General features: G+C 37.7%; 1 protein-coding gene across 1 annotated transcript; it reads right to left on the reverse strand.

Annotated features, from left to right (window-relative positions):
• Window positions 1-1611: 1611 nt before the first annotated feature.
• LOC114398588 lies at window positions 1612-3179 on the reverse strand. The gene is made up of 2 exons (XM_028360769.1): window positions 2938-3179; window positions 1612-2743 (listed from the first exon to the last, which is right to left on the reverse strand). The coding sequence occupies exons 1-2, from the start codon at window positions 3177-3179 to the stop codon at window positions 1612-1614; spliced, it is 1374 nt and encodes a 457-aa protein (XP_028216570.1).
• Between the last annotated feature and the right edge of the window lie 8638 nt (window positions 3180-11817).

The raw sequence follows: 11817 nt of genomic DNA on the forward strand, positions 1-11817 counted from the left end.
TGTCCAAGTGCTAACCTTGGGTTTTTTGTGTGCAGGATTTATTCCAAAATCCAAAATCAAAAGAAAAATTAGTCATTTCTTGATCCACATGGACTTTATTGGCCATTAATGTGGTCACGGGTAAGAAGGCTATGAATGAAAGGATCAGAGAGACTCAAAAAGTGTTTAAGAGTTATATTGAGTAAGAACCTCAAGAGCCTTGCTTGTACTTTTATTCATTTCAAGTTTTTGGGTTGGGCTCTACTCCAATTGTCTTATACATTAATCCTTATTGCACTTTTGTGCCTTCCTTGTAAAATTTGGAGGACACTCGTCTTTTTTTTTCTTTTTTCTGCTTTACTCGCCTTTGGTGGATTTGCTTTCTGCTCTTTTTTTTACATCATTGTTGCCTAACCTAGAGCTTAGTAAACCTCATGCATGTGTTGTTTTCATTGCTCTTCCTGCCAATTTAGTGGTGGTTTTTACTCTGGGTTCTTTTTTTTAAGAAAATAATTGCATTTGGCTCATAATGGGTAGCAAGGGATAAATTAGTTTTTTAGGATAAAGAAACATGGCCATGTGTCATTTCAAATCTTGACTAGACTTTTACAGTTTGGATTTTTGGATGAAACCTCTGATGAACAAGCCCCTAATCGCTTTCATTTCTCACCTTTCCCCTTTCCTTCTTCTTCCTCCCTTTTTTTATCATCAAATTTTTTATAACCCTAACTTTTCCTAGGTCGCCCTTTTCGGGTTTTTAACCTATCGGGTGAGCATTTCCTATCATTGCCCTAGTATAGGGTTCAACGGTATCTATAGCTATCGTTTGTCATGACCTTGTAGTAAGAAGAACCGAAAGAAATTGTGTAGGTTCTCGAAAAAGAATTTCCAAGGATGAGAAAAGTTTAAAAGATTTTCAATCAACCGATTAAAACCCAAACAACTCAATTATTTTTTTTTGCAAAACTCTTGAAGATGATGCATGTTTGTACTTAACATTCATTTAGCAAAACAGTCAATCAAGTGTTTTGTTTAATTTTAATCAACGTTTATGGCACCCCCACCAAACGTGCTAAATGTGCGATCTCTAATCGAGAAGACTTGGAAGTTGGCTCTAGAGTGCAGGTCATGTGAGTGAGCAAACCAATGGCATACATTCATATTCCAGATCAAGTTAAATAAATATGCAAAGATGTAATTGTGAGAGAATGAGAGACAATGACATCAAATTCATCCATATTATTAGCATTGTGACTGTTGTCTACAATAATAGCATAAACCTGAACATCCTTATGAGTCCTTGGAAATATCCAGCAACAACCTTCAAATTTCCCCAAGCATCATGCATAGTATCTCTTGACAATGTTAGAATTCACAAGTGATTTTCCTTCTCAAATCTCAGCTAGCCTACATCAATCAGACTTTGCACCTTATGTTTCAGGGTCATATAGTGCTTAATGGAATGCCCCAGAACTCCCCCATTATAAGCACATGTCACATTCGAGTTGTATCCTCGGGGAAATGGAGGTTGAGGAATCTTTGCTAGGCTTATGGCTACCATTGCATTATTGAGAAGATAAGGGAGTAAGTCAGCATATGACATCGGGATTGGGGTTATTCTATAGGATTCTTTTATGGGAAATTCCTTCCCTGATTGGTGTTTTGGTTGGTATTAGGGGTGGTGTTTGGTCTTGGATGTGCTGCGGGTGGATGTTGTGGTCGATTTAGGGGTGGCCTTTGTGGCTGACCGGGTGTTTTTGGTTGGTAGGGTGGTGGGTAATGGGCAGGATTGACATTGGCCGAGTAGTGATATTGCCGGGGAGGATATTGATACATGGGATTATAAGGGGCTAATGGAAAGTTTGGCCACGTGGGCATTGCAGCCACAACATGAGGTTCTCCCTCCTTCTTCCTCTCACCACTCCTCTCGAGTCCCTCATTACTAGGATTCATAGAAGCAACATAATTAAATTTCCCTTTCCTCAAACCTGCTTCAATTCTCTCACCAGGAAACACTAGATCTGCAAAACTTAAAGGCATGTAACCTATCATTTTCTCATAGTAGAACACCGACAGTGTGTCCATTATCATTGTTATCATCTCTCTTTCTGCCATAGGGGGCACTACTTGAGCTGCTAGGTCTCGCCACCTTTGAACATGTTCTTTGAAAGACTCATTGTCTCTCTTGGACAGGTTTTGCAGTTGCGTTCTGTTTGGCACTATGTCAGAGTTGTATTGGTACTGCCTAATGAAAGCATCCATCATATCCCTCCAAGAGCGGATTCGAGTGGATTCCAGGTTAGTATACCAGATAATAGTCGCCCCAGCCAGGCTTTCTTGAAAAAAATGCATCAGTAGCTTCTCCTCCTTCGCATAAGCCTCCATTCTTCTACAATACATCCTTAGGTGGTTCTTAGGGCAAGAGGTCCTTTTGTATTTATCAAAATCTGGCACCTTGAACTTCGGGGGAATAGTCACATCGGGTACCAAACATAGCTCTAACATGTCGGCAAAACCAGAACTTCTTCCTCCTTCGATGGCGCGTAACCTATCCTCCATATGCTCAATCTTTTCCTTCTTAAATACTACAGGAGGCCCTTCTCCCCTCACAAAATGCAAAGGTTGTGATAACATGTGATGTTGAGAGGCTCCAGGAGTGTTCAACGTAGGGATGCCAAAAGCTGCATGCCCTTCAATAGTATATCTTGGATGGGGCTCGAAACCTGTTATAGTGTGGTCTATGGGAGCTTCTTGTGCCTCCTCCCTAGCATTAGAGTTATAGGCTTGAGTCTGATTGGGTTAAGTTTGATGATTCTCAGTACAAACAGGGATATGATTAGTAACATTCTCGGCAGACACCTGTACAACCATGGGTGGTGTATAGTTAAGAGGCAGAACATATGGTGGAAAAGTATATCTATTATGGCTTTGGGTGTACTGAGGCCCATATGCAGTTACCCCGTCACACCTCCTTGACCTTCCACATCCGTCACTAGGTGACTTTCTTGATTAAAAACGGGTTGGTGAGTTGGGTCCCTCTCAGTAGTGGTACTGGTAGCAGCAGCTACAGCAGTGTTAACCTCCATTATCTTCCTCATATCCATCATTGTCATCATTTTCTCCTTCATGGCCTCCATATCGACCTTCATTTGTTCCTGCACTTCCTCTATTTCACTCATTATCTTGGTCTTGGCACGCATCCGGTAAGGGTGTCGTAACGCGCGGTCTTTGTTTTTTATTACAATGGTTTTTTTTTTAGTTTAAGGAAAGAATGCAATGAATGAGCTAGAGCTATGATTAATGAACACGAAGAGCGATGAAAACAAAGATTCCTCGCTTGATTGTGCACGTCATTTTTAATATCCATAAAAGGCTTTTTCCCTTCCTTTTTTAAGGGGTGATGAGCTAACATTCACTAACCCAATGTGCACCATCATGCAAAAAGATGGCCATGTTTCCATTGCATGGATAAATGTTGCATGATCATTAGAATGCATGGACATACAAGGCGTGAGCAATATGTGTGAGGAAGACGCACAAAATGCGATGATTCATACTAACATGATGCTATAAGATATGCAATGAATATGACGTGAATGACTAACTATGATATGCAAAATATTAACTTATACGACATGCATTGTATGCAAAGAAAGAAACCTAATGCGTATGGGTAAGAAAAATTTAAGGCAAAAGAACAAGAAAGCTCTGTGTCCCTAATTCGGCAGCCTAACGGCATAGATCTAATGGTTAACTATCAATGACATTTTCCATGGGTAGCTTTAAACAAGTTTCACCGGCCTCTAGAGCTAGCAACCCCTTTTGTAACAACATACGTGGTAGTAGGCAACCTACCGGTGGTGATGCGTTACTCGAGATGAGGCTTCACGATAGTCAGGAAAGTCCAAGGCCCATTGTGACACTCGTTAGAGCTCCACTCCCTATGGCCCACTCAGACCCAGGTATAGGGTCCATCATCTCAAAGTGTATGATAAGGCGTGGGTGAAATGTGTGAGTGGAGCAACCTAGATGACTATGCAACCCTACTTGCAAAACAACCAGAAAATTCCCAGACAAGTACAACAGGTGTCATCCACCCTAGGATTCAATACCAATTATTTCTACCCACAAAGCAATAAATAAACACAATCATACACACGAAGAAAACAACCAAGCAATATATATGCACGTGATAGCATAACAACGGATAAAAGAAGCGGGATAAAAAAAATTGCGAAAAAGAACGAAATGGGAACAATAATGAATAGCAACAAGGCGCATTAATGAATAAAAAAAGGAAAATAAAAAGAAAAAAAATCATGATGAAATCGCACACTCGATTAAAAGACTTGACTCTCTAACGACCTCCCCAGTGGAGTCGCCATCTGTCGCAACATAACATCACAATGGGACGGCAAAAGAAAAATAAAGAGTGATTTTGTCTTCTATGAAGTGCTGGATCAAGTGGCCTCGGAATAATTAAGAAAGGGGGGGGGGGGGGGTTGAATTAACTATGAACATGTCTTGACTAATTAAAAAATTATCCTTCTTAATGTTACTAGATTCAATTAGGCTTTACAACTAAGTTATGAGAAAGTAAAGAATAAAAACAATAGCTTAGACAAAAGTAAAGCGAAAATAAAAAGTGCATAGCGAAAAAGTAAAGAGTGTAGGGAAGAAGAAAGCAAACACAAGATTTATACTGGTTCGGCCACAACTCGTGCCTACGTCTAGTCCTCAAGCAACCCATGGTTCTTGAGATTTTCAATAACCTTGTAAAATCCTTTAAAAGCAAAGATCCACAAAGGATGTGCCCTCCTTTGTTCTCTTTGAACAACCAATTAGATATACCCTCTACTTGAAGCGAACCACAAAGGATGTACCCTCCCTTGTGTTCACTATTACAACCAAGAAGCTACCCGCTTCTTACACATAATTCTCAAATGGTTAGTTCTTTGAATTCAGTGTTTGGGCAAAGAATTCTCAGACGCTTAGTTCATTGAATTCTTTGATTGGGGAATCAAAAGAATTCTCAGACGGTTAGTTCTTTGAATTCTTTTGGCAAGAGGGAGAAGGAAAGAATCAAAAGAATTCTCAGACGGTTAGTTCTTTGAATTCTTTTGGCAAGAGGGAAAAGGAATGAAGAAGAAGAATAACACAAGTTTTTGGCCAATGAACTTTTCTTGATAAAGAAAGTATTGAACAAAAACCCTTAGAAGAAAGTTGAGAATGAATTAGAATGTCAGTTTTTAAAATTTGTGCCATAGTCACATATTTATAGTCATTTGATGACTCAAGTTAAAGTTTGTGACTCTTGGAAATTTCTTTAAAACTAGTCACTTTAAAAGTTGTGACTCTCTTGAAAACTAGTCACTTTAAAAGTTGTGACTCTTTTTGAAAACTAGTCACTTTAAAAGTTGTGACTCTTTAAAAAATCTTCAGAAACTAGTCACTTTAAGAATTGTGACTTTTGGTAATTTAATTTTCAAAATAAGTCACTGGTAATCGATTACCATCATAGTGTAATCGATTACACATCAACATGAAGAAAACGAGTGGGAGTCTTGAAAAGAAGGAGTTCAGAAGTTGTTTATGCATAGGGAAGGTGCTAGCACCAATGCGGTTGTCACAAAAAACGACAGCCTTTAATTGAGTGTGCAAAATGTGACTTCGAAATTATTTATTTTCGCAAGAGCAGTGAATTCTCTTTTTTATTATTTTTTTTCGAATCGACAAGGGTGTGGCCCTTGCTCCTATGTATCCCTAGGTGCAATGAGGAAATCAGACTTACGTAGTTCCTTACAAAAAAGTTTGTGTGTTGAACTGATTTTAACTTTTTTGAGAGATTTGTCTTAATTACAAAAGAAAAGTTGTTAAGGTGCTGGACCTTGAAAAGATCTCAAGTGATATTTGACGAAAATAAGTTTGGTTGTGAATTGACTTCTTTTTTATTTGGTTTTGTTCATTGGTCGGATATCCTTCATATCCACCTATTACGAATATGATGAATATTTATGAGCGCGCAAGATGAGTCGAAGACCCAGCATCGGGCGCTACAACAACAAAATGCTCTAGGAGAATTACCAGGCAAGTCTGAGACTAACCGTGGCAACTTAAAGTAAAAGGAAGTAAACATAATGGAATCATGGGAACAACAAAAATACAAAAATCATGAAAAATACGAGAAATAATGAAATTTAGTGCGTCAGAAATCGTAAATTACGGAAACGACTTTAAATTAATTCAAGAAATATAGGATTGGATTTCATCGTTCATACCATATAGAAATCATTTTCTAACATTATTGATGTAGATATAGTTATCCTAAGTCGATTCTTCACACTTGGAACCTAAGAATACTTATTGAATATCGATCCCTCACATATGCAGTAAATACCCCAACATTACAATTTTATTCTCGTGCTTTTTTGTAATCAAGACGTTATGCTCTATTCCCAACAATGTAACGTAAAGAGTAAAATCATTCAGTTCAAATTCTAAAATTACCTTCTGATCTCACTTAAAATCTAATTTCATGACACTAGTGATCAACTAGGATCAAGCATTACGCGTAGAATGAAATTACCAATAATGAGTAGAAAAGATTAATACATACATAATATCAAAAGGGACCCGCAAGGGTATAGAGGTTACACGCAACCTTTAAGAAAAACTAATCGATCGTTGCACAGAGCACAAGACTAACAAGAGAACTGGCGAAGGAAACAATCTATGGACACAATTCTGTAGCACGTCGGCTCCACTTTTCCTCTTCTCCTTCTTCTTTTGCATTTTCTCTTTATTTTTGGGCTTGCTGAACCCTTTTTCCTCTTCCCCTGCATGGCTATTTATAGAAAAATCCATTTAGTGCCGAAGAAAATCGCCCATGCGAGCTGCTTGCTTAGGGGTGAAGGTGTCAACTCTCCTAAGCGAGCTCTAGCTCGCTTAGGCGAGTGGCTTGCTTAAGGATAAAGTTACCTCTTAGCCCAGGCAAGCTAGATGCTAGCCTGGGCGAATTTAAGGTCAGAAAACTTTATATAAAGAACATTTTGCCCGTCCTTGTGGCTTTATTTCTGGATCTAACAAACAACCATCAAAACCCTGAGCGACCCCTTGTCCTTGCACCATAACTAGTGCTAAACACTGCAACTCGATTGGTAATGGTCAAAACATTATACTCGAATGATAAAAGCATTATACTCGAATGATAAATGCATTATACCCGGATGAAATTGGGGTCTGACATAGTTCTGGAAAGTGTTCCCAGAAGTGCTTAAGAACAATTTAATTGATTAAATCAAGAATCTAATCGATTACTGTAACGACTCGCCTTGTCGCTACAATATCATCACTCTAAACCGCTAGAAATTTCAATTTTTTTTTAAAACTCCATTAATTTGCTTATGAAAAATGAAAGTAATTTTTTTCTCGATATACATTCACCACACAACGCACCATTACATAAGTTTGTGATTTATTTTTTTCTCGATATACATTCTCCATAGTAACTCAGTACACATCATTCGCATAATGGAAAATAAATTTGTGATTTACATCCTCAATTCAACAAAAGAATTATGGAACTAACTATGGAGGAGTTGATTAACAAAACACGACTCTCTCCCAAAATAATCCCAATGTCATCACGTTGGCTTGGCGACTCCAAAAAAGAATCTCACTTCTCGTACTCTACTGCTGTCAAATAACCACACGGTACAAAAATTGCGAGGGATGAGTTTATAATAAAATAAAATTAATGAAAAAAATAAAATAACCATAATTTGTAATAAAACATTAAAAAATATCATGACCTTACACAAACATTCAGTAGTCCAACACACACTCAACAAATAGTCATCATCAGTCCATAGCTCCAATCAATCATGCTTAGTATGATGCATGCACCTGACCTCAACTCTCAAATGCAATGTGGTACCATCCCTAAGGAAATAGCCTAAGTGTGTCCACACGACACTCTCACTTAGGAAAACTAGGCAGTAAGTGTCGAGGTCACTCTGTCGTGAACATGCAACTCCCCCCCCCACGGCGATCAGCTTGAGTCTCAAGGGAGTTCCAAACCGAGTGACATGCCCCCTAGTACAAGTATTCCTCCTCACGAGAAACTACAAGTACTTATTGACAAAGTTTATACTATTTCCATGTCATATGAAGTATGAAACATGGGCACCATCAAATGCACTGACCGTGTATAATTAAAGATTCTAAGCCACCCCTTTCCAGAGATGCTTAAAACTCTTTAACCGCTCTATTAAGGTCATTGCACCCCCCATGAACATACACAACATACAACATATGAAACATGGGCACCATCAAATGCATTCACTGTGGATAATTAAAGATTCTAAGCCATCCCCCTCCAGCGATGCTTAAAACTCTTTAACCACTATATTTCCCCCACCAGGGACATCCAACAAGGTCACTACACCCCTCCATGAACATACACATCACACAATGTATGAAACATGGGCACCATCAATGCACTGACCGTGGATAATTAAAGATTCTAAGACATCCCCTTCCAGAGATGCTTAAAACTCTTTAACCACTTTATTTCCCCCACCAGGGACATCCAAAAAGGTCAATTCACCCCCTATGTACATACACAACATACATCATCATAGTGTATTTTCAACATCATCAACATTTCATCTCAATATCACTCTCAACATCACATCTCAATGACATTATCAACAACAACAACATCATCTCATATTAACGTAATCATCAATAACAACATCAACTCATATTGACATAATCATCAATAACAATATCATTTGATATCAATATCATTATAAACATCAACCTCACCTCATATCAATTAATGTCATCAATAGCAACATCAACAGTAAGTCACATTCCGCATATACATACATCTATAGTTCTTACCTGAGATTCACACTTCCTAGGTCTTCAGACCACACAACTCTAATAGTAATTTTATTAATCAATAATAGATTTATCACATCCCATTAGTCAAAAACATCGTTTTCTTGAAAACCAGCATGCAACAGGGACATGCATACATCCCCATAGTTAGGTTCCCTGACTCCAACTATGGTATCAAAAACGGTAAATTATAATAAACTCCCCTCACCAATCCTGAGCTCTCCTTCAGTTCCTCTTTGCGTCGCTCAAAGGTCTCTCTTATTCATGCTCATTAGTCCAAACGCAAGGTTCTATATGCCAAATTGAAGGAAATTTAATATGGATTTTAGAAACAAGGTAATGAAAACATTTGGAGTCAAATACCTCTGTCAAACATAAAGGGCTGAGGGGTGTTTCGGATTCTACAAAAAGGAAACATCATTTTGAAATTCTGATCACGCCAATGTGACCGGGGTTCAGTGAAGGTCACAAAAATAACATCAATGTTATAAAAAGATAACTTTTACAATGTCTAATTCTCCCCTATTACATACCCAACACATATGAGACACTAAGAGGAACTCAACTAATTAGGAGAAGGGTTTAGAAATCAAGATTACCTTAGAGAAGCTATGAAATGGAGGATTGGGGGATTTTCTCCACCTAATCCTTGAGGAGGATTATGAGGATTCCACTCTAATTAAAGTGTTCCTCTTGGTATGGGGGTTCGATGGCAAGCAACGGCAGCTCGCGGTGGCCGCCAGTGGTCGTGGGTGGTGGAAAAATGAAGTGTTAGGGTTTGGGTGGCGTTTTGGAGAAGAGGATAGTGAAAAATTGTGTTTTTCATGCTGAGGAACGTATTTATAATCTATAGATCTTGCTTAGCAAGCTCATCTCGCTAAGCTGGAGTCCACTTTTCGCGCTTAGCGTGAGAATTCCGGCTTAGCGCAACTCCCTCTGCACTAGGGCACACTTAGCGGGCCAAATTTCGCTCAGCGCAATTCCCTCTCGGGTTGGAATTGCACTTAGCACACCCTTCTCGCTTAGGGAGACTATGGAAACATGTCTTAGGAAGCTCCAGGAAAAATTTGAAGATGATCCAACGGTTAACGAATCCGAGATCGCGCTTTTACTGGAATAGGTTTAGGTAAAATCTGAAATCTCATAATTTCAACTTAGCTCAACAAAACTCCACATAAATCAACATCCACATCAAGAAATTCAAACATGACTAATTCAAGCCATACCTCCACTCATTCAAGTCAACTATATAGTCAAATAACACGATAAATACAATTAAACATCAATTTATAACTAGTAATATTTCAGGGTGTTACAATTACATTATTCTTGAATGCTTCCAGGTTTGGGGAAGAACACTTTAATCAATTAAAATGAGAATCTAATTGATTACCTTCTCAAGATAATCAATTACATTACCAATTTAATCAATTACAATGATTATAACTATTTTATCCATATATATACCCACCTGGTGTTCTCACTTTCAACAATGATTTAGAATGAGTTTCCTTAACTCATAAACTTCAGTTTTCATTTCTTGGAGTTTTTAAAAGAAAAGTGAGTTGTAAAAACATTTGAGATCAAGAGAGGTTCATTCAATCAAGTCTTTTGTTCTTGCATTTGAACGTAAAGGTTGTATCTCTCCTTGACTCTATTTTCTTATGTTTTTACATATTGTTGCTGCATGTGCATGAGTTTTTATAGCATGCTAGAATAGGTGTTTCTAGTTTGAAGCTAAGAGTATGTTTCTCTTAGGCTTAGATTCACAAAGGACCCAAGTTTAGGTGTCTAAGTTTCATTTTTTGGGTAGGATTTTAAATTTCTTGTGATTGCTTGTAAAACTCACATTGCATAGTGGAAATCTAATTCGAGTTGAATTAGATAACTGGAGTAGTTTCTCTAGAAATAGAGAGTGAACCAATATAAATCTTTGTGTCTATCTTTTCTTTAACTCTTATCTCTATTGAATTCTTTATCAATTTGCTAAGGTTTAAAGATATTTCAAATTGATGCACTTTAAAAAAAGGATATTGTGTTCAGGTGATTGATTCAATATTGGTTTTAAAATAAAAGTTGTGATACGATCCCTGTCAAGCAAAAGTTTTTAAAACTGTTTTTATTTCGATTTGATTTTAAAACCAATTCAGCCCCCTCTTGGTTTGGTGAGTCCCATCATTTTTTTTCAAAATTTTCCCTGATCGATGAGGTAAAAGGCAAGGGCTCTAGGAATATGTCATCTCCTAAGGTTATGGAGGCTTTACAAAAGGCCTTTTTTTTTGGAAGAAGATTTCCCAATATCTTCTTCTAGAGAAAAACAACCATAAGAAGAATAAGGAGAGTCCAAAGTGGTCTATCATGAGGTCAATGAAGAATAATTGTATGTTGATTTAACTAATAAAGTGATTGATCCACCAGAAGATTGCTTATCACTATTGACCGATCCCATTTAAAATAAGCAATTTGATGATTCACTCCTGAATTCTATGTTGGTAGAAGAGGTTGACTTTCTATCAGTTGAAGTAGATATAGTCAGTCTCATACCCAGTGAGTTCTAGGCTTATGAAAAGTAGCCAGATTAGTTGGATGGTGATGTCTTTGCTTAGGAAGTGGAATGGCATCGTTGGTTGTAGAGTCTAATCAGTAATACAAAGAATGATGTTTGAGAAGCCCACAGAGGAAATGGGGAAACATTTAAAGCAATTATATATCAGAGCTCATATTAACGACAAAAACATTGAGTAGAGTGATTGTAGATGCTGAAGTTGTGTTAAACCTAATGCCAATCAATACCTCGAAGAAAATTGGAAAATGAATAAGGGATTTAACAACAACCAACATGAAGATGATTAAGTTTACTAGTGGTGGAACTCATGCTTTGGGTGTGTTGTTAGTTGATTATATAGTTGGTACCAAAACTAGAAAGACTAT

The sequence above is a fragment of the Glycine soja genome, chromosome 19 (assembly GCF_004193775.1).
Source record: "Glycine soja cultivar W05 chromosome 19, ASM419377v2, whole genome shotgun sequence".
Lineage (NCBI taxonomy): Eukaryota > Viridiplantae > Streptophyta > Magnoliopsida > Fabales > Fabaceae > Glycine > Glycine soja.